General features: G+C 48.1%; 1 protein-coding gene across 1 annotated transcript in view; it reads left to right on the top strand.

Moving 5' to 3' along the window:
* Positions 1-218: 218 nt before the first annotated feature.
* ZNF831 (zinc finger protein 831) overlaps positions 219-24,188 on the top strand; it is a 54,624-nt gene continuing 30,654 nt past the window's right edge. The window contains exons 1-3 of the mRNA XM_070421315.1: positions 219-659; positions 1,648-1,775; positions 14,067-14,218. Coding sequence (XP_070277416.1) covers positions 219-659; positions 1,648-1,775; positions 14,067-14,218 — 721 coding nt within the window. The remainder of the gene's footprint in view (positions 660-1,647; positions 1,776-14,066; positions 14,219-24,188) is intronic.

Raw genomic sequence — 24,188 nt, 5'->3', positions numbered from 1 at the left:
GCTTCGGGGAGGACTCCAGCTGGCCCAGGCTGTGGGGCAGAAGAAAGGGGGTACCAGGAGAAGAGAAAGGAGGTTTGGACACCAGCACCCCCGCGGCCGGGGAGTCTCCGGGCTGGAGTGTTGGGGCCCCCAGGGAGACAGCCTCTGCCCTGCCCACCCCCCCTTGCGACCCCGGGAGGAGTGAGACCCAAGACGCTGGACAGCTCTGTGTGGGCAGCATGTGGGCAAGGGCCAGGCCCTCTGGGGGTGTCCTGAGTCCCTGGACACTCAGCAGGGAAGTGGCGGGGCCTCCAGGGCCCCTGGCGGGGCACAGTCCCTGCTGCCCCCTCAAGCCCAGCTCCGTCCTCTCGGCCCCCCCGCCCTCGGGCTGCCCTGAGCTGGCCTGGAGCAGGACCTCCGAGAGCTCGGGCCTCTGCGGGCCCCCAGGCCCCTTCCCCTCATTGCGGGCCGAGCCCCGGCTCACCTGGTGCTGCTTGAGCGGCAGCCTGCCTCTGCCCGCGGAGCAGAAGGAGAAGGCCACGTCCGCGTACTGGGCGCTGCACTGCCCTGGGAGCAGTGCCCCGGCCCAGGCTGCCGATGTCCGGCCAGTGAGCAAGGCAGAGTCGGGACGACGGACTGGGACCAGCGCTGCAGGAGGAGGGGAGACGCAGCCATGGAAGGTAACAGCTTTGCCCCAGGGCCCGGGGTCGAGGGCACTACCCAGCAGGTAGGACGTGCCACGATGGAGAAGAAGGGTGACACAGTCCCCTGGCATCTGCCTCCCTTAGAATGTCTTCCCCGCCTGTCCTCCAGGGAAGTGGCTGCCACACCCGGGGTGGGGACAGGAGAGAACACAGGCCCCAAATGCCAAACAAAAGAAAATCATGAAAAACAGTTTCAAAGGAAGAATTAATTGTACCCAAGACTCTGGGTGAGATAGTTTTCCTAACTAGACATAAATCGAACTCTGAGCTTCCCAGTAACAGAGGCAACATGTGAAATGAACGCTGCCTAAGAGAGCTCTCTGGGTCATCTAAGATGATCAGCCAGAATCTCTTATTGTGAGACGGACTCCAGGCAAGGGGAGTGGGGGTGAGTCCCCACCTGGCGACTGAACAGTTAGTCCACAGTCCACAGTCCCTTTGGGAGGGATCCCACATCTCTGGATTTTATAATGGGGGTGTTGTCCCATTCGGGAAGTCTCAGACAGGGCACCAGATGAGGGTGCGGGGACCTCAGTGCTATTGTCACGGTGGGAACAATGACAGAGGGGCCCAGAGCCTGGCAGGCTGTTCTCCCAGCTGGCGGCAGAGCCAGAGGGAGGGGCCTCGCTGATAAAGAAGGCGCTGGGCCCGAGATGGGGGGCCTGCAAGGCCTGGGTTAGCCTTCCTTCTCTGAGAGACATGAAGTATTGGGCCTAGGGATTCCTGGGGAGGGAGACTGGGGAATGGAGAAGAACCGTGCCGTTCCCCAGGCCTCCAGTGAACACCACACGTCCGGGCTTTCCTCTGTGGACCCACCCAGGCAGTCCTAGGTCGCTCCCAGGAACGCTTACACTGTCTGGCTAGGCAGCACTTCCGTGCCTTGACTTCCCCAGATAGGCGTCCTGGGATTGTCCCCACCCGAGGGCTTTGAGCAATATGATGCCAACGTGCCTGGTATTTTCAGCTCTCCTGCCCAACAGCCCCAGGGATGACATCCGGGGACCCGGGGTCTGAGCCAGGCTGGACGAAGGGACCGCCTCGGAGGAGGGCCAGGATGTGCCGGGGGAGCAGCAAGCAGAAAGCACTGAGAAGGTAGGTGTTTGGCCACCGCCGTCCTTTCCGCAGGCGCCTGTCGTGTTGGTAACTACAGACCTTGGCCTCACTAAACCCCAGGAAAAACGTCCCATGGGATTCAAAAGGCGCCTCTGTGCTCCGGGGAAAGGGTTCCTGCCAAGAGCCAGGGTCTGGGCTTTCCAGGGGACAGGACCCGGCTGGTCCCCACAGCCCTCTGGCTGCGTGGTCTTCAATGGCACCTTTCCATGGCCAGGACCCCAGCGACTATTGGAAATAACTGACCTGAACCACACCCATCCAAGTTAAGTCCTCAAGAGAAAGTGTGTTAATTATTACAGCATTTACTGCTTTTTTAATTATGCAAGCGATGCAGGTCTTTTGCAGAAAAATTAGAAGATACAGATGAACAAAGAGAAGACAATAAAACTCCTGGTAATCTCTCCACCAGAGACAGTCAGCGTCAGCATTAGATGCCCTTCCAGACTGTTCTCTACCATGAGCTTGCGCATAATACACAGGCAGCACGTGGCGGGGTGTGGGTTTTAATACCATTCTTTGCTCGTCTTGCTCCTTTGCTCATAACCCTTCGTGCTGCCCGTGGCGTATGAGTTAGAAAGCCAGCTCTTTATCCAGCCCCTGCCCTCTCTAGCCCCCCACGAAGCTTTCAGTCTCCTTTCCGCACAGTCTCCTCCTCTCCCACTCGGTGACTCGGTGCAGTGTCGCTGGCCCTCTCCCATTCTCTAATAGGACTCTGACCCCACGTCCCTAAGACCTTCCGGCCCCCAGCAGCTCCCCTTCCAGGCATGCTCAGCCTCTGCACCCCATGACTGTCAGTAATTGATCCAGAGGCAACGAGAAATCCTGACTCGGCCCTGCAGCGGCTCCGCCCTCCGTGGCTGCAGGCACCCCCTCCCGAGGCCCCGGCCCCTGCTCTGAGTGTCTGCCAGGATCAGGCGTCCAGAGTGGCCATCGCTGAGGACTGTTCTGTACAGGGCACTGCACCGCGATGCCCCACTTTTCTCAAGGGGAATCTGAGACACACAGAAGTCAGGTGACCTCCCAGGGGCCTGTATGCCAGACAGCGGCCTACCCCAGCCCCCGCCCCCCCCTCCCCAAGGGGCACCAAAGTTGCCTGCAGTTTTCTGGAGTTTCCTGTGATGCTGGGTGGAACTCAGTGGATCTGGGGGTGGGGGCTGAGGGTCTGCTTTCCTGACATCCCTGGTGAAGCTGGGTTGCTGACTGGGAGCGTCCTGGGGAGCCACGCTTCTGCCCACACCACATCCTGTCCTTCCCAGCGCCCGCCCTCTCTCTGACCCAATCTCCCGCCGCTTTCTCCTTTTGAAAGACTTGGGTGGTAAATGGGGCTCACCCCACTAATCTCATCATCTTACTGTACCCACAATTACTCCTCAAAGTCCTTTTTGCCATGGAAGGTAACACACTGACAGGATCTGGGGATGAAGGGCTGGGCACCATTCTTCTGCCTGCCACCCTATCCATCCATCTGTCCGTCCATCCACCCGCACACACATGACTGTATGTATGCATATAGATAGCGTGTCCCCAAAATGTTAACACTTTGACAGCTGATAGCTCACTTAATTTTCACTTCTTTTCAGGTTTAACTGATTTGAAATAATGGATGAAGCCAGACTAAGCTTTGAACAAAGAAAATTTATCGTAAAGTGCCACTAGACTATTTTTTATGGGAGATACATAAAAGATAAAGTTCACAGCACAAAACTGTCAACAGTCAATGAATTGAGGGCATATAAATACCAAACGAAAAGATTCTTGATCCCCCTCCATTGCTTCACATTATCAGCAGTGCCTGGACCAGAATGGTCATCAGTTCAAAAACACGGAAATGATAAAAAAAAAATCATTTCTGTAAGATTCTTTTAAATCTTGAAAATGAATTGTATGTTTATAAACACTGACTTTATAATCATTCAAAGTGCATATACATTTTGTAGGGACGCCCTGTATGTCTCAACTTATATATCCATCTCTATCATCTATCAACCTGTGTGTTCTCTCCTCAAGAAAGAAGCCTATATTTTTAATTCTCTTTCCCATTTTACTTCAGTTGTCTTAATGTTCTATAGAAAACGAAATACTGTACTCGATACCCCCCTCCAGGCCTTTGCTCACAGAGAATGGTGAGCTTTCTGTATCAGAGTATCTGTTCTCTTTTTTCTTGTTTTGGAAAATAAAACATAAAAAAAATACAGGAAAGCTCAGAAAATATATGACAGACACCTGGATAATGATCCAGTGTGAACAAATGCTAACATTTTGTTATATTTGCTTCTGAGCCTTTAAAAAATCACATAAATGGTTACTCTATACATTATATGTTGTGAAAAATAAAATAAATAAAACACAGAAGATAATGATGCAGTTTTATGTATTTGGCACTAATTGTTTCAATCCATCTTCTCATACTTGAAAAATTGAGGTATCCACTACTTGCACATAATAATGTTGATTTCTGTCTTTAAATATGTATATAAATATCATGCTATATTTATTGTTCTGCCCGACTTTAAACTCAGTATTGTGTTTCTGAAGAGACAGCCATGCTGCTACATACAGCTCAGATTCATTCCCTTCATTGCTGTAGAGTGCTCATCTCATGAGTACAACATTTCATTTATTTCCAAAATTTTTGACTTATTTTGCAATGAGCATGAGTACGCATGCCTCCTTAGGCACAGTGCAAGAGGTGGTCTAAGAAACATACTTAAAAGTGGAATTGCTAGATGATAAAGTAATCACATTATTTTCAACTTTACATGTTATTACCAAGTCCTTTCACAATGGCAGCACCATTTTCCTCCTCTGGGAGCGAGCGGCAGCCCTGCGCCCACTTTCTTACTGAGGTCTGTTATTAGCAGATGTTTAAATGTTTTGCCCATCCAGAATCTGTAGGATTCTGCACCTATTTTAATTCTGTCTATATTATTTGCCTGTTATATACATATATTGCAAATATTTTTTCCAAGTCTGTTATTTGTCTGTTTGAGCTCATTCATTTGTATTTTCCCACCTCACTGCAGATGTCCTGAGTCTTCATTCTTTTTACGTAGCAGACCTTCCTTCTGGGGTTGCTTTCTTCTGTCTAAGGCATGTTTTTAAGAATCCCCTTTAGAGGATAAAAACCACATTTACTTTATCAGTCTGAAAGTACATTTATTTCATTGTTTATTTCCAAAATATCCTTGTTGTTGAGAAATATTTCTGCTGGGTATGCAGTCCTAGGTTGGCCTTGTCTTTAGCATGCAAAGCTGTCCTAAGGCTGTGCCGTGTGGTAGGGCAGTCAGCTCTCGGTCTACTTCTCTGTCCTCTGAAGGTCTTCCATCTCTGGCTACATTACAGATCTCCTTTTAATCTTTGGTGTGCCACACTTTTATTTTGATGTAGAGAAGTATGTGTTACTTTTATTTATTCTATTAGGAATCCATTGGGCTTTTATGATTTATGGATTGATGTCTACCTAGAAAATTCTCAGGCCTCATTGCTCAAACACTGCCCTTGCCCCATTCTCTCTCCTCGCTTTCTGAAACTCTAAAATAATGTATCGTAGGTGTCCTCAATCTTCCACACCTCTTTTTTTTTTTTTTTTTAAATCCTCACCCAAGGATATCATTCCATTGATTTTTAGAGAGTGGAAGAGAAAGGCCAAGAAAGAGAGAAATATCAATATGACAGAAACACATCAAATGGTTGCCTCCTGTACCCGCCCTGACCAGGGTCCAGGCTGGGGAGGAGTCTGCAACCAAGGTCTGTGCCTTTGATCAGAACCGAGCTCAGGACCCTTTGGTCCACAGGCCAGTGCTCTATCCACTGAGCCACACCGACTAGGGCTTCCATGCCTCTTAACCTCTATTTTCAATAACTTTGTCTCTCTGTGCTATCATCTCCATGCTTTGTTCAGATCTATCATTAAAATTTTACTAATTTTCTTAATCCACTGACTTATTTTTGAAAATTTCTGCTGAAATATATTGAATTTCAATATTATGCATAATTAAAATATGCAATTTAATAAGTTTTGACCCGTGTGCACACCTGTGAAACCAATAACACCATCAGGATAATGAATGTGCCCATATCCCCAAAGTTTCCACGTGTCCCTTTGTGATTCCTGCCTCTGGCCCACCTGACACCCGCCCATCCCCAGGTAACCACTGATGTGCCCGCTGTCACTGTAGCTTAGTTCACTTCTAGAATCTTATAGAAATAAAGTCGTACAATATGTGCTCTGTTTCTTGGGGGAGGGGGCACTGGCTTTTCAGGTCCATTCATGTTGTTTGTGTGTATGAATAATTCATTCCTTTTATTGCTAAACTAGTGGCCCAGAGCACAAAATTCATGCACATTAAAAGGGAATTAATTAAAAGAAATATTTTAATATTGCTATTTGCTGTTTCTCTATAATAGAAGTGTGAGAGATGAAAGGAAATTAGTAAAATGTATATGAAAATAATATATAAATTTATTAATAAATAAACAGTAACAAAAGGATATAACAACAATAGAGGCATGATATAAAAACAACAAAAACATGATATGAAAACAACAAAAACATGATATAAAAGGAACAAAAACATGATATAAAAGCAACAGTGATGCAAACAATGACTGATAAAATGATTAAACTTATTCTAATATCTCCTGTACACCACATTAAGAGTGAAAACACTTTCAGAGTGCTTGACTAATTTCCCTTGTGTTGAAGTATTTAGAACTTTAACTTTAACGTCACATGATCTTCGAACTCGAGAGAAAGCAACATATAACTGACCATGTGCGAAAACAGGTTCAGGTAGGAATATTCCTACTCTGTCTAGAGTTTGTCTTTGTGATTTATTAATAGTCATCACAAATGCTGGCATCACGGGAAACCATCGTTGAATCAATTTAAATGGGAAGCCAATGTCAGATGGGGACAAATTAATGCTTGGAATCAGAACAACCTCTCCCTCTGCAGATCCTGTTAATACTTCAGCTTTGATAATGTTAGGTCGTAATCTTTTGATAATAAATCTGGTACCATTACAAAGACCTCATCTACTATTAAGATTTCTCAATAGCATGATGATTGCACCCACTTGCAATTTTAATTTATGACACGGCATTCCCAAAGAAGTAATACTATTAAGAAATTCCATTGCAAAATTTTCCTTTTCAGTATCATCTGTGGAATCAATGGAATCATCACTCAAATATGTGTGAAAATCTCCATTGAGTATATCCAAAATTTCTTCATTTAATTTTTGAACGTGCTCATTTTTTGGACAAAGAATTGCATGTTTAGATATATTTTTAATATTATCTATAGATAATACTATTTCCAAAGGTAGCTTCAATAATAGATCTGTTACAAATCATTTCACAAGGGATTTCAATAATATCCATTCCTAAATGAAAACTGCTATCAAGTTTGCCATCTCCAAGTTTTACTAACCATTCACTATAAGCAGAATCCTCTGATCTCATATTTGTTTTAAGAGACAACTTTCTGAAACATCACCAAACATTACAGTACTTTAAACTTGTTTGTACTATGGCTGATTGCACAGCATGTGGTACAATACTGAGACATTGTCAAAAATCCCCTCCAAGAAGGAGAACTTTCCCACCAAATACAACATTCAAATTCATAATTTCTCTTAGTAATCTGTCTATGGCGTTTATAGCATGACTGGATGCCATGATGCATTCATCAATAATGAGAAATTGGGCCTTTTTTAATAGTTTTAGCAACTTCACTGTTTATATTGAGTCTAGAAATTGAAGTTTCATTTAGTGGAATTGGTCATTTATATTGAGAATGAAAGGTTCTTCCACCAAGAAGTAAATTTGCAGCAATTCCTGTGGACGCTGTGGGTAAGACAGTACCACCACAACCTCTAATATAATGTATTAAAACTTTATAAAGATATGCCTCCAGGCTCTGAGGGCTGTTTCCTGCCTCAAACCTCGCCCTTGCGGGAAACAGCTTGGTGAGGGTGCAGCCATTGCCAAGTCAACCCCTGCAGGACTGACTTCCTTCCAGTTGGTCGAGCCTCGGTCGTGATGGGTGTTACACCCAGGGTTTTTATATAAATAGATAGGGTAGATATGTCAGAATTTAGTTATATATTCACTTGTTGGTAGACTTTGGTTTGTTTCAGTTTGGGGCTGTTAAAACAGAATGACTATTCTTCTAGATATCTTTGTGTGGGTTATGCTCCCAGTTCCCTTGGGTACGTACCTAGAAGTAGAATGGATGGAACATATGGTAGATGCATAATTGATTACTTAAGAAGCTGCCAAACTATTTTCCAAGGTGATTGCATCGTTTTCATTCCTACCAGCAGTGTGGGGAGTGCCAGCTTCTCCCCATCCTTACCAACACTCAGTGTGGCCATTCTTCTTCGTCTTTACTCGTATTTTCAATCTTTTCAGAAAACACTAGTTTTTTGCTAGTTTGCGCCTGACAGTGCCCACATAGGACGTCTCGGCCTATCTCACTGTTTCCTGTGCTAGCTCGCACTAATGCCACCTGGTTTCCTGGTTTGTTCTCAGAGTTTTGGTGGTGAGCTGAGATTTTTGGAACTTTGAGACTTGGCTTGGAGGTGGGTGTCTTCAGTGGTGACACACTTCACCTCTGCTGGGTGCCTCTGGTCACTTACTTTATAGAAAAATCTTGGTTTTAGGTTCCTTCATGCCACTGGGCAGTGAATTCAAATTGCAAGCCCGTGAGAAGACTGTCTTCTTGTTATGAAATCAACGGAAGAGACTTTGCCCCCTCCGTTCTGTGAGAAGGTTGGAGTTTTTATGACCCCGGAGCAGGTGGTGGGGGTCGGGTGTGTTATTTCTGATTCACCCACATGTTGAGGGTATGACCCTCTGAGGTTTCTGCCTTGTGTAGGAGTGGACTCTCACCTGGGATAGAGTCTGGGTTTCAATCCTGCACCCTTCACCCCAGCAGGCCAAGCCAATGAAGGACCAAACTCACCTCAAGTGCCCTCAGATTGACAAAGCTCGCTTACCTTTCCAGCTTTCTGTTTCCTCTGGGATTTTGACTTTTAAGTGTATCTTACCTTCTAATCAGAACACCAATACATTTCATTGTGCTAAACATTTTTCTGTTTAACGCATCTGAGTCGTGCTCAATGCGAGGGTGGGTGTGGCCGCCGTCAATCGGGGAGCTGCTGTGGGAAACGGTTCTTATTTTCTAACCGTGTTTACGATCCTCTTGTCATCAAGAAGTGGTAATTTTGCTGTAGGCAAGTGGAGCTACCTTTTCCTTTATAATGATAACTTTTTGGTCTTGTCTGAGAAATCTTCTCTTACTCTCAATCATAAATATGAAAATGCCTTCTCTTGTGCTCTCTCTGTGTAATGTAAGGAAAAACTTACTTTGGTCCATATAAAAAACTATGCAGGGGTCAAATTGGGCTCTTGACCAGTTTTTGTATGCCTTTGTGAGTGAGGCATGGCTTCTACATTTTTTGAAAGGATACATATAAATACACACACACTCATGTGTACATAAAGAATATGTGTCAGAGATTGTGTGTCACCTGCAAAGTCTAAAATATTTTTTTAATATATTTTATTGATTTTTCACAGAGAGGAAGGGAGAGGGATAGAGAGTTAGAAACATCGATGAGAGAGAAACATCGATGAGAGAGAAACATCGATCAGCTGCCTCCTGCACACCTCCCACTGGGGATGTGCCCGCAACCAAGGTACATGCCCTTGGCCGGAATTGAACCTGGGACCCTTCAGTCCGCAGGCCGACGCTCTGTCCGCTGAGCCACACCGGTCAGGGCTAAAATATTTATTACATTCATTATCTGGACCTTTATACAAAAAGCCTGCAGACTCCTGGATTCATCACTTTTTTCTCACTTATTTGCTATATTTTAACTCCCGACTTGTACCTGGAGGTTTTTTTGGGGGGTGAGGGGGCCTCCATTCTGTCTCATCCATCTCTTTGTTGTCAACTCCAAATACCACACTTATGAAAATGGCTGTTTCCATCATGAAAGTACATGAGCCGAAGGACGGGAGTAGAGCGCAGGCTCCATCCTCCGAGTGGAACTGGGGAAGCGGGGAGGTTCAGACTCCATGCCTCCTCTCCCGACGCTAACTAGAGGCACAGAATTGCTGAGAGCTCACGAATGCACCGCCCTGGCCCGGAGAAGCGCTGGACCGTGGAATGGGATTTCATTGATTAATCTGTAACAGTGGGCTGTGCCCTATGGAGCATGAAACACCTGAGCCTTGATCTGGGAAGCTCCCGGCAAAGGGAACAATGAATGGTGAAGTCCCAGGAGCACGGAGGTGCTGGGAGGTGATGGGGAGGAGGCTCTCCCTGAGCCCTGAAACATGCCCTCATCCCTGAAGAGGAGAGCAGAGGAGAGAACCCTGGGCGCCGTGCACACCATTCCCCTAATTGCTGGTGTCTGCGTTACAGCATGAGGCTGGGGGGGGGGCGCGGGTCTGCTCACTTGGCCATGATGCACTTTCTTGTTTGACGGGGTGGCCCTCTTAGTAACCAGAGCCCCGTTCCGAAGTGAGATGGAGACGCACACCTGGAGTTGTGACGGCCACTAGTACAGGCACCGGAAGCTTCCACCACAGTCCCGGCCCTGCTCAGTGGGAGCCGAGGGCCCGCCGGCCATCCACTCCACTTCTCTTTGCCTCGTTATTCCCTGTGGGGTCAAGAGAGGAGAGTGAGAGGGATCCTGCAAACATATTCTTTCCCCGGAGGAGCATGTGAGAAGCAGGGGTGTACGCCTGCGCACCTCTCCTTGGAGGAGGGCAGGGCGGGCCTGAGGAGGCAGGTTGGTCAGTGGCTTTCAGCAGGCGTCAAGGTACATGACAAGCCTCGGCCTGCTCCTTCTGTGAGCTTCCCACTGGACTCCGGTTAACATGGTGCTCCCTGAGCTCGTGGCCTTGGCCAGCGAGCCGTCGGGGTCCCTGCTGAAGCTGCTGTGGGGGAAGAAGGCTTTTTTCCTGGACGTTCTCCCATGAGGTGCTGGGGTCCAGCCCCAGCGGGTCCAGGGGTTCCCAAAGGTGTGGAGCTCCCCACAATGAGGTCTATAAACAGAGGTTCCTTGCTGGTCTTACATCAGAGTCCGCGACACAGGCTCTTCTTGGAAGACCTACAGAGAGGGACAAAGACAGTGGAAGCTGTGCCTAGCGGAGGAGTCATCTTTAAAACCTGGATCTTACGTGGCAGCTTATGTGTTTTTGTTGCTTTTAAGTAAACCACCATCAGGCCAGCTCACAGTAGCAAATTAGACACAAATACAGAAATCGAGATTGATCTCAGAAACACGGCCTTGAGTGAAAACAAAGTGAGAAAAAGAAGTCTCTGTGGCCCAGCGTCCCGCACAAGCGCCGCGCACATTTAGAAGGCTGTGCGCCTATTGAAGGTGCTTGTCCAACACCCCCCAGGGGTGGGGATCAGGAGGGAAGAGGGGAAAACACTTGCATGGTGTCTGAGGTTGGGCTCCCTAGAAGCAGAGCCTGAGAGGGGATTCTTGTACGAATGGTTGATGGAGGGAGGGCTCTCGGAGACTGGTGAGTGAGAGCAGCAGACCAGGGCAAGGGGAGGATGTGCTGCTGGGTGTGCAGTCCTGCCTGACGCATGGGGAGCTCTGGAGTGGGAAATGCACAGTAGAGACTGCCCTGCTGGAAGCCGGGACTGAGCGGCGGCCTTTCCTGGGGGTATGTGCAAACTCCCTCAGGCCTCCCCAGGCAAGACTGCGCCCATCTGCCAAGGGCAATTCCCTAGGGAGGGAGGGAAGGAGGGAGGGAGGGAATCACTAGTAGCCAACACTCCAGCAGCCGGGCCTGGGTGTGCAGCCTGGTGGAGGCGAGGCTGTAAGAGGCTGTGTGGCTGGTGATGGCCAGCTTGCAGCCCCTGCCTCACCCTGGCTGCTCTTCCCAGGGCCATGCTGCTCCAGGAGGGGCTGCACTAGAAGGTTCTGGGAGAAGCCAGTAAGAAGGAGACAGACCCTGCGCTTGACTAAGCAAAAGAGTGCCTTGAAGACAATGCCAAGACCTACTTGGGCTCCCCCTAAGGGCAAAGGGTCCAAGTTCCACCCTAACAAAATCTGAGTTCAGCGCTGGCCTCTTCCAGCAGAGCAGGCTCCTAGCTATCCACTAGGATATTTCATTGAGTGGAGTGCCTCGATCCTACATTTTCCAACAGCAAAACCTCCCTGCAGCTCAAGCTGTGCATTCTTAACACCTGCAAACGCCTGGCAGCCACCCACTGATGTGGGGGCAGAGGTGACGGCAGCACGAAGAATTCTCCGTGTGACCCCGCACCTTCCTTCCTTCCTTTGTCTCTGCACTTTGAGATCACTCCAGGCCCCCCCCCGCCAGCAGGAGCCCCGACTGGTGCAGGCTTTGTGATGATGGAAACTGCAGCCCTGTTGCTTCCCACCTGGCTCAGATAGCGGTTTCAGGAACCCGTGGTCTTGACAAGCAGGGACCCCTAGGAGTGATGGCTCCTGCCCAAGGCCAGGAAGGCAACTGTGCCCCATAAGTGGCACCTCTCCTAAACACAGACGCCAGAAACGAAGAACAGAAAGTCCCTTTCTCATTGTTGCTGCAGTCAAATCAGTGCCCGAGGACACTGCATTCTGCAGACCTGATTTAAAATTCTGCCAGCGCCCTGGCACTCATGGGACTGCGGCTGGATGTCGGCAGAGGCTCAGACAAATGAGAAAGCAAAATGGCCGAGCAGGTTGCCTCGCCTTCCCCTCCCTCGCCCCCAAGCCAGGTGGTTCTGAGGAGTGTCGTGGGAGTAGGATTCTTGTGATCTGAGGATTTATAGTGGAACGAGTCCTTGTGGCTCAACCAGGCAGCTAGAAGTTGGGTAGAGACCCTTTAATGAGCTCACCACTGATGGGGACCTTTGCAAAGTGGTCTGGAGCCCTGGATCAAGTGGCCACTTGGTCTGTGAGTCTCAAGGCACCTGGCAGCTGCTCTGCATCTCAGTTCTTCCCCCTGCAACATGGGGGCACTAGACTAACTTGCTGGTCTGCTTTTACTTGCACGTTTCTATTAGTAACAAGTTGTGAGCCTGTACCCTAATAAATGCATAACTGTTCATTTACAAATGCTACATATGTGGCAGGGCAAAAATCACCACTGATCAAAATTACCCTTAAAATTGTTTAGTTAGGCACCGTGCTGAAGTCGTACTGTTTGTTCAGTTAGCTCTTGCTCTCTAACAACCCAAAACAGAGGATTAAAATGATGCCATTTATTTAGCTTGCAATTCTATGGGGAGGTGTTTCAGGCTGGGCTCAGCTGAGTGGTTTTTCTGATCTTGGCTGGGCTTGCATATGTGTCTGTGGGCAGCAGCCGGGTCTGCCGGGGACTGGATCGGTGGGAGGGCCAGCCCCCGTGAAGGCCTGTCTTGGCTCCATGGGTTTCTCATCCTCCAGGCGGCTAGCTCAGGCGCATTCTCCCAGCACAGGCAGAGCAGAACATGTGTTATGCACATTACAAAGGACGTGCAACAATAGACATAAGAATGTCTAGGTCAGTGGTTCTCAACCTTCCTAATGCCTCGACCCTTTAATACAGCTCCTCATGTTGTGATGACCCTCAATCTCATTGTTACAAATTGAACATAATTAAAGCATAGTGATTAATCACAAAACAACATGTAATTATATATGTGTTTTCCTATGGTCTTAGGCCACCCCTGTGAAAGGGTCGTTCAACCCCCAAAGGGGTCGCGACCCACAGGTTGAGAACCGCTGTTTTAGACTCACACCGTCCAATATGGTAGCCATGAGCCATGTGTGGCTATATAAATTCATTCAAATGAAATAAAATGTAAAACTCAGTGTCTCAGACACTAACTATATTTTAAACACTCAGCAGTTTCGTGGTCAGTGGCTACTACTGCCTGGGTCAATGCAGATTACAGAACATTTCCATCATTGCAGAAATTTCTACTTGACAGCCATTTTTATTAAATATTCAAGACTATTTGTCCCAGTCTTTAATTACAGCACATGTTCTGTGCCACACAGCACAGAGGGCATTTCATAAACACTGTCTCATTTAGTCCCTGAAACAACCTCATGAGCATGGAGTGAAAATGAGGTGAGGAGGGAGGAGGAGTTTCTAAGAGCTGACAAGCAGAGGTCAGCCCTCTGTTCTCCCAGGGACTTGGGTTTTATTGTCTGAGCATCACTGTTTGGGATGTTGTGTGTATGAGCTTCTGGACACATGCTCCCAAGGCTGGTCACTGCACGTGTGCTTCTCTGTCCACAGGTACAGAGGGAGTTTCTTGCAGGGTCGAGTTCGACTCAGAGCGAGTAGACTACGCAAGCCTCTCTGGGTGCTGAGAAGAGACTGCCACCCTCCCCGACTCGAGGGGCTGGACCCACACAGGACGCTAGGGCAGGCTTCTTCCGAAATGACAGGTAATGCACTCCTTGGAGGTGAATCATGTTGGGCGTGAAAAGGCACCAAGCTGCTGGGGATGCAGGGTGAGCAGGAGACAGCCACCCTTGCCCTCAGGAGCCCAAAGTCCAGGGAGGTACAGGTGATGTCACAAAGGTGTGACATCTGTGGGACAGTCAACATGACCCTAAACTAGTGGACAGGATGCCAGTGAGAATGTCCAGTGAGATTGATTGAGAATCCAATACTGAGAAGCTGACAGACACCCTTGAGCACTGGGCATGTGTACTCAACACAGGTGTCCTGCAGGACCTAGGAAAAGGGAGTTAGAACTCTTGGTGTGTCTACCTTCCCACGTTTTTAAAAAAGTTGACTCGGTTCTTTCCACCGGACCATTGTGAGGCTGAAATAGGTCAGCGGATGGACCTGCCTGTCCACGTGAAATAGAAGAGTAAGTAGTTATTATGTGTTAAGAGCTGCAGGGAACACTGCTTACATGTGAAGCGGTAAGAGGTCCACTCTTCATGCTCGGAAATAAATAAAGGATGAACTAATGGAGACTGCTTCCTGGAACATGGGCTATTTTAAGTTGCACTCACTGGGCAACCAGCACAAATTACTTAACTTCTCTGGACCTCAATTTTCCCTCCCTTTCTCCCCTCTTCCCAGCAGTAATGAGCCCGTCTTAGCCTTGCTTGCTGGGTGTTGACTGGGAAAATGAAGACCATCTGTGAAAAGGCTGCAGGGTCCCGTCTGGCCAGCAGTGACTGAATTACCATCCTTTTGTGCCTGATTGTTGTCTGTTTGGCTCAAGGGCTGACCATGGGCTCTGTCTGGTGGCTGAAGTTTTGCTCCCTGGGGACATATCCTCCTCCACCTTTGTGTAGCTCCAGTGCCCCCTACAGGCACTAGAGCTACTTTCCTGCTCCCCCTCCACTCCCAACCACTAACCCCCAAACCCCAACCCCCAAACCCCAAAGCCTGTTCTGGTAGGCAAGGACAAAGATTGGTTTCTCAGTGAGAACTGAAATCAAGATAGGTATTTGCTCAACTGGATGGCCAATTGTGGATGGGAAAGCACTGTGTTTGTGGCATGTGGAGGGTTAAGATCATGTGAGAGAGGCTGGGATGAGGTGGGGCTGGGGAAAATATCATCAGGGAATGCCTGAGTCCCTCATCCTTAACTCCATTCCTTTCCTCCTTCTCAAATAGATACGGCCAATGGAATTGCCCATGGGGGTGTGCTTGGGTGAATCCAGCCCCCAACCAACCCAACAGTTGTCCCAAATGTCAGAGCTTTCCCACTAGCTCTCTTCCAAGTACCTCAATAGGACCAAGTCAATCTGCCCCTGCAAACTCGCCTCAGCCTCCCTATTTACATTCTTAAGGTCCACACGATGTACCAAAGGGGAGAAAAAGGAACGCCGTGCTCTCGATAAATGTACAGGATGAAGACAGCCACCCTTTGCACAAATCTCTTTGGGAATGACGTTGGCGATCAGCTTCCTCCTCAGAAGGATCTGTCTATTAGGCTAGGCCAGTGGTTGGCAAACTGTGGCTCGCGAGCCACATGCAGCTCTTTGGCCCCTTGAGTGTGGCTCTTCCACAAAATACCACGTGCGGGCGTGCATGTACAGTGCGATTGAAACTTCGTGGCCCATGCGCAGAAGTTGGTATTTTGTGGAAGAGCCACACTCAAGGGGCCAAAGAGCTGCATGTGGCTCGCGAGCCGCAGTTTGCCAACCATTGGGCTAGGCTGTCGATGTAGGTCTTACCTACCCAATGGCTCAGTGTCAGGGCCAAGTAAGCTCCTATGTGTGGTGAGTGCTTTGCAGACTCTAAGCAGAAGGGTGTTGGCTGTTACTATCTCCTGAGCATAATGAGCATGCAGGCGTAAAGCCTGGCATATGCCAGATGAGTGCCAGATTAATGGGGGACACGTGGTAATAATGGTCTCTGTTGTCTAGTGAAGGACAAGGGCAGTGTTAAGGGAGGAACCCAAAGGGGGAATTTTCTTGGGAGAGACAGGGTTTCTTCTGGAAGTTCAGATCCGGGGAGCATAGGACAGAGGTTTTCTGAACTGGGGAGTGGCGAGTAAAGGCTCAGGGGTGAGAACAGGGAATCTGGGGAGGGCAGATTGAGTTCAGGCAGGCTGGTGTGCGCTGATGTCCATGGAAGACCTAGGGAGCCATTGAAGCCACTGTACCTAGGGTTGCTAAAGAAATTTCTGGAAACTTGGTGGCTTAGAACAACAAAAATCTATTCTCTTATAGTTCTGCAGGTGGGAATCTTATACTCTCTCTGAAGATGCTAGGAAAGGAACCTTCCTGCCTCTCCCAGCTTCGGGTGGCTCCAGGCATCCTTGGCTTGTGGTAGCATCACTCCAGTCTCTACTTCTGTCTTCACATGGCCTCCTCTCTCTGTCTTTCTAAGGACACTTGTCATGGGATTTAGGGCCCACCCTAAATCCAGGATCATCTTATCTTGAGATTCTTCATTTAATTCCACTTGCTAAGACCCCTTTTCCAAGGCCATAGTCACACGTTCCATGAGTTATATCTTTTATCCTGGACATATGTTTTTGCGGGGGCTTCAACTCAACCACTATAGCGTTTTTATAACTTTCCCCCATCTGCAATCTAACAGAAGTCACCCCAACATGTGTTTCTAAGTGAGAAAGGCCACGGCACATATGTACATTCAGTGGACAATGATGTACCTCGTCTGTGCTCTTATGTATTCAGTTTGGTTAGGAAAGTTGTGTTTTTAAACCTAAATCAAGATGTCATCATAGAAACAGAACCACTCAAGAAGAGTTGTCCAAGTGGTATAGGTAGTGTCCATCCTAAAGTGGGTGTGTTGGACTGTGGGATGCATTGGCTGCCTTTCTGGAAGAAGGCCCGGAGACAGGCTGCATAGGGGTGGGCGGGGCTCTGTGTGGCTCTGTGGATTGTGTCCGTAGGGGCTCAAGTCCAGTCACCACCCAGTTCATCTGTCCTTGTGCTTTGGGTATGGGGCTATGTCAGCCCAAGGTGAGGACACCAGCTCCTCTGCCCTCCTCCCTCAGGGGGCACTCTTTCACACGTCCTCCAGTGAAAGTGGCGACCTCTTCCCAATGTACCCTGTGTGCTCAAGGAGACCCAGGGAGACTACTGAGAAATCCTCTGAATTTTATTGTCCTTTTCACCCCTTCTTCTCTTTAAAAGCTCTTGTCAACCTCTGGGACTGCCTTGCCCCGCCCCCATGGACCACCAGTGGAGATCTGGAGACTCCTTATACACTGTGAGAAACTCCACTTTTGTACACTTCTAGCCCAACATTGGCTGCCATACCCAAAACCTAAGCGCAAACTGGACCCAAACAGAAAAAAAAAATCAGAAACAAAGTCTGAATGTGGAACTAAGAAACGAGAGGCCCTCAGTAGTTCAAATTCTCCCTGGGAACGTAGTCCCAGTGTAGGTGACAATGTCGCAGCAACAGCTGGAGTGGTGACAGATGTCTCTACCGGTACTTTCATGTTGCTTATTCGAGCAGAGGGTTGGGTCACCAGTGACCATTTTCAAAAGGCTCCCTTGGCCACAGCTTGGGAAAACATTACGGCAGGTGTGGGCCTACGGGATGTGGCCCAAGCATTGGCTCAGGGAATATTAATCAATCCTGTTGCTTATTGTCAGGGTAACAGGGATGGCTGGTTGGTAAACCAGCAAGCCCTGTGGACAGGTCATGAATGGACACCATCACTTTGGAGGGTGGCAGAGTACCTTAAAATCAATACCGCCTAGAAATCAAAGGGGTTTGGGGACTTTTTTGCCAACACCATGCAATGCCAGTATTTCACAGCGGAGGAACAGGCACTCTGAGAGTGTTGTTATTCCAAGACAAAGTGCTGTAACTTCAAAGGCATTGAACGGTGGGCCTTGGTTGCCCACCATTTACAAACAACGTTCTCATCTCCTTTGACCGAGCAGGTAGTGGGTGGAGAAACCAGAGCTGGCTTCTCAGTGTGTGTGTGTGTGTGCGTGTGTGTGCGTGTGTGTGCGCTCGCGCTTGCACCCATGAGTGTGCTTTCAAGTGCATGCAAGTGTGTATATTTTTTTGGCAGGACAGTGATAGGTGATCTGTTTGGGGTGACCTGAGAGGCTGTAACTTGGGGGAATGTAATGAAATAAAAAAAAGAAATTGAGAGTGATCTGTGGGGTGGGGGGAGGATTTTCTAATCAAAAAGCAGGAAAAACCTTTGGCCCTGGTCCTCATAGGCCAACTAGAATCAGTAAAACATTGAAAAAATAAGTAGTCAGGAATACTTGTGTCCAGGGGCTGCAAGAAGATGTTATAACTGATTCTTTGTCCTCTTTATTTTTGGAGAACCTTCCTGTCAATAATTTAGGAGGATAAAAATATTTTTTAAAGGGATGCTTAATTTCCCTCTCTTTTAAACTACTCTGATAGCTTGGTACTAATCATTCGAACAACAGATGGCTTGGCAGTGAAGTTATAAGTAAGCAGAAGGCCATAGGAGCTATGAAGGATAAAGACCTAATGTATAATATTTTATAGTGGTTGGAGTCTTTGAGATTCTCCTGAGAACTGTCTTTTTTAAAATCTAAATTCAGTTGTCTATCTCATCCAAGTTTCCAGCAAGGGGGTGGGGGAAACTGGAAGTTTCTTTTCAGATATCAAATAGAGTTGACTTACCAGACACCCCAGGATAGGCAGGAGTATCAATATTTCAGAGAACATCTTTCCTCTCCCATGCTCACTTCAGGATCAGGGCTGAGGTATGGAGTTAGGTGGATTTAATCCCAGGAGCTCAAGCTGCCTCATTGAAGGAATTAGTGAGAGAATGTTCTTAGATATCAAATACTGAATGTTCCAAGGACAGCAAACACCTACTTGAGGAAAAACCTTATAATCCAAGCATTCTTTATGGGGCACCCCAGTCAGAGGTTGGCTGGGGACACAATGATTGTCATGGGATAAAGACCTTCCTGAATAAATTGCTGATAAATTGATAAATTTAGTATCTCTCTCCATCTCTCTCTCTCCCCTCCTCCCCTCTCCCCCTTTCTCTCCCACCCTCCCTCCCCTATTAGCATCCATTCCTGCCCTTCAGGGTAATCCTATATAATAAAGAGGTGATATGCAAATTAACCCTCATGCCATCACAAGATGGCTGCCTACAACCGGGCTGGCAGGGGGGTTAGTGAGGGACGACCAAACGACTGAACAAGCAGGCTACATGGGATGACCAGGCCGGCCGGGTGTTTAGTGAGGGACGACCAAACAACTGAACAGCAGGCTGCATGGGGTGACCAGGCTGGCAGGGGGGCCGTGAGGGGCAATCAGGCTGGCAGGGGGGGCAGTTGGGGTGACCAGGCCATCGGGGGGGGGGGGGGCAGTGAGGGACAATCAGGCTGGCAGGGGGGAAGTTAGGGATGACCAGGCAGGCAGGCAGGTGAGCGATTAGGAGCCAGTGGTCCAGGATTGTGAGAGGGATGTCCGACTGCCGAGATCAGGTCTAAACTGGCAGTCAGACATCCCCCGAGGGGTCCCGGATTGGAGAGGGTGCAGACTGGGCTAAGGGGACCGCCCGCCTCCCCCCCCCCCCCCCCCATGCATTAATTTGGTGCACCAGGCCTCTAGTTTTCACATATAATGTACATTGACTGCCAAGCGACAAATCATGCTCAAAACACAGAATTTCATGTAGTTGATGGAAGTGACCACTGCGTTGAGTCATAATTATTGGCAGAATCAGACCAGGTGACAAATGAACTAGAGAAAACTGATGAGAATAGCTTTTGATTTCTTTGTTTTTTAAGATAAATTCTCAAAGTCCTCAATTCTTCACTATTTACCATAACATTTTTGGTCCCCATTGTGAATGAATTCATTCTGGGTGGCTTTTCCAAGTGGCAAAGATTTCAGTTAATAAGGACCCTGTTTACCCAGATGACAGGCATCTCCACCTTTGTACCAGGTCCTGGCACCATAGCAGGTCCTTAGTAAGTGGGGTTTTTTTTTTGAACAGCCAAATAAGCAGAAGTAAGCCTCTTACCTTGAGCTTCTTTGAAGGTCAGGCTCAATTGAAAGGACAACAAAACCAGCCCCAAGAAGACATGCAAGTATGTGGACAGATGCTCAATGTCATCAGCCACCAGAAAAGTGCAAATTAAACCACAGTGAGGTATGCCCACACCTCTCAGATGGCAAACATCAGAACAGTGACAACACCAAATGCAGGTGAGGTTGTGGAGGCAGGCACATGGCATGTGAGGTGCCACCTCAGTGTTACAGGTGAAAGTTCTGTAAAGATAGTTGAAGACAGTGACTCTGAACCTGAAGATGTGCACTTTGATGCCTTTTAATCTGGATCCTCTCTTATCCTCTAGCGGGATTCATTTCTAAAACTAGCCTTTTAGTCAAAACCACTTGCAGTCAAAATTATCTTTGAAAAATCTACAAATGCAATCCTAAGAGTATAGTTGGTGTCTACAACTGAGTGGAAATTTTCATGCACAATATGTTTAAGGACCACTGTGGTAAAAGAGGAAAAGAGACCATCCCTGGAACTGCTTTGAAGATAAACAGCAAGTCCTCCTACAGAGCAGGGGAGTGAGGAATTCTCACGTGCCCCGACTTCCCACACAGTGTTTTTAGCGCTAAACCTCTAAAACTTGTGTGGTGTCTTAATGGATTGGTTTGTTGCCTTGGGGATTAACCAAGATATTGAAGTGTGTCTTCCAGGTGGCATTGGGGACAACATGTTTCAAAAGTCAGGATTTAGGTTAAATGTGTGAAGGGACCCTGCTGGGGTGGCTTCTCATCTCACATGAACACCTGTCTTTCTGGCGCTCACTGAGTAACTGGGGGGCAGGTCTCCACTTGGCAACCACTCCACGCCAACGTGAGCCAGCTAGTGTGGGTCAGCCAAAGACCACGTTTTCCAGCTTAAGGGGAAGTTCAAGGAGTCTGGTCATGAAAATGATCTCTGTGATGTTTACTTCCCAAGTCAGTGTCTCACTTAAGAAGAGAAGATTTGCAGGTATGTGTGCATGCCCATTGCACACGTGTTTGCATTCAGGTGTTATTTTTCCATTAGAAAAAGCAATCGAAAAACCCACACACCCATACGAAGTGGGTGGTACATCCATACACCAACGGAAGCCTCTACCGACTCCCCTTCGTTGTGATTACACAATTCCTAATGAACTTCTCTGATGAGGTCACGGCACCGAAATGAATATGTACTTTTCTTTTCAGTGTGGGGCACCGTGGGCGATGAGCACCATCTCATTGAATTCTGCTTGCGTTTCAAGTGGGACTCTCTGGACTCTGGGAGCTTAAAACTCATCAGCATACAGCCCTATTGCTGGTCTCCTAATATCACAGTTATTGACCCTGGGCTGCAAAAAAGAACTTCCTAATTAGATTTGTTCTGTTCTTGTGTTTATAGGCACATTTCTTTCTCTCTAGCCGATGATATATCAGCCTTTATTTATTTTTTATTATTGAAATACTTTGTGTTAAAAGGACCCGCTCCATTAACTGAGATTTGTTCTATCTACTCCAGGGCTGGGATGCACTGAAACATTCCGTCATGTGTTTCCTCCTCTATTTCCTTAGAAACGCACTTGCCGATCTGAATGGGGAACATTGATGTGGTTGAGGTTAATTATTTGGCTTTTGCTGGGCACATTGGGACGCGCTGCGTCTGCTGGAACACAGACTAAAATTGGAACACTGAAGAGGAGAGAGTGGCCCTGTGCCCGGATGACACATCTGAAGTCGTATTGATTGAGGGAGATGTTTTGTTGAATGATAAGAATGACACCAAGGTTATGGTTTTGTGATTTCCTGCAGCTGGCAGGGCTTAGAGCAGTAAACACGGTGAAGTTCGGGGCTACATCTCACAGTGAGATTCTAGAAAATTCTCAATAACTAAACGCAGAGGGTACCTTACACTTAGGAAGTTCTTCCCCCCTGAGTTCCTCCAACAGACTTGTGACGAGGACCTTATTCCCATTTGCTCACAGAGGAACCGAGACTCAGCGCTACTTGCTCGGGGCCACACATGGTGGTCGATGGGCTTCCCAAACTCAGGTCAGTCACTGGCACCTTCAGCAATGCTGCCTCTGCCGTCACCTACACGATTATTGGCTTATGCTATCCTTTAGGCTCACTTACAGAAAATGTAAATGTTGTTCATTTTACTTCATTTAAAATTTTTTCACAACAAACATAAGTACATCTATTTTTTAAAGAGAAACTGTTCATTGCCATTGAGAACAGAAAACCAATATCGTGAGCCATTAAGAACACGTTACAGAATAAAAAACACTGGGAACAGATAGTGTTTTTCGGTAAGTAAGTCTAGCTAGATTCTGCCCTGGGCAAAAGGCATGGCCCTAAGTCTACTCCCTTCACAGAAGGAGACTGGAGTGTGAGGGAGGTGTTAGAGGGACATCAGCTCCCAGGTGAGACTTTTGTTTTTCCTTAATGAGAGAGGTTACAGGAACAGCTTTCTCACTGTGTCACTCAGTGCTATTTAGCACTAGGCTTGAGAATCATCCCCACCGGGCTGAGCCCCTCCCCGGGGAAAACCTCTCTGTCAGTAGGACCCCCGCTGGCTTGTATTGTCTAATCTAGACCTGCATAGATTTAGACTCTACATCCAGCAGGTGGGGGTGAGGCCGTGGGATGACATTCTGCAAAGATCCGCCCCCAGACCCTGCCTTCTCTACCTCACTGGGGGTGCCAAATGGGGCTCTCAGGCAGCTTCAAACTCTGCCTTTCTTTTTGTTCTTTTGTTTTTTTAATCCTCACATGAGGATATTTTCCCCCATTGACTTTTAGAGAGAGAGAAAAAGGGAGGAGGGAGGAGGAGAAAGAGAGCGAAACATCGATGTGAGAGAGACACATTAACTGGTTGCCTCCTGCACATGCCCTGACCTGGGGTGGGGGTCGATCCCGCAACTGAGGTTCGTGCCCTTGACCGGGAATTGAACCCACAGCCCTTCAGTGTTCCAGCTGACACTCTAACCACTGAGCAAAACTGGCCAGAGCCAAACTCTGCATTTCTACGATTCTGAGAGGTTGACTGAGCCCGAGTCTGCTGTGGGGGAAGGCTGGCGGGGGAAGGGGGGGGGACTGCGTACTGGATATCTGCAGGCTTTGCAGACCTTGGTGGTTCGGGGGAAGGGGGGGGCAGGCTCATCTTTCTCCTGAGAACAATGGGGAGGCATTGCAGGATTTGGGTGCAGGGGTGGAGGGCAGGAGTGACCATGCAATGTAGGCTTCAGAAAGGCCCCTCCAGGAGCAGGGTGAGCAAGGATTGCGGTGGATAGGGCGGGTGCAGAGTGGACGCCGGGAGACTGATTAGAAAGCATCGGAGACAGGCCCAGCACCTCTGTGTTTAAAAAGGACTTGGGAAAAGTGAGGCTCCACCTAGAGGAACAAAGAGGCTGAGTCATACACTGTAACCATGTGATGCTCCCCTTAGCACATGGAACAGGTAAATAAGGCGCATGTTTGCTCTGACCACCACCCGCCCCCATACTCCCAGATAAATCTGTTCACCCCCGATGCCCTCGGCAGATAAAAGGACAGCTGGAGTTTGGAGGGCATCTGCCAGATCATTATCTCTACACGTGTGTGCGTGTGCATGTGTCTAACACGAATGGACCGCACTGCACATCTCACTGTACCACTTTTTTTACTCAACAACTCCGCATAGTTTTTCACGGTGGATGCATCTGACCTATCTCACCCTTCTAACAGGGTCTCTCTGGGGGAAGATGCTCTGATGTATGTGGCCTTTCTCCTGACAAGGGTAGTGGGTCATCTCCATATGTCACTGCTGCATCTTGCTCCTTGGACCACTGTCCCTAACTCCACAGTCCGAGCTGTGGGTTTCTCTAGGGAAGATCCAGGGGGAGGAATTGCTGGGTCTTTGAGTCTTAGGCTGTTCACTTTAAAATGCTTACTTCC

Source organism: Myotis yumanensis, unplaced genomic scaffold (genome assembly GCF_028538775.1).
Source record: "Myotis yumanensis isolate MYYU_CA2020_CCGP unplaced genomic scaffold, mMyoYum1.0.hap1 SCAF_7, whole genome shotgun sequence".
In the NCBI taxonomy this organism is placed as follows: Eukaryota; Metazoa; Chordata; class Mammalia; order Chiroptera; family Vespertilionidae; genus Myotis; species Myotis yumanensis.
This window is presented reverse-complemented; position numbering and strand designations above follow the sequence as displayed.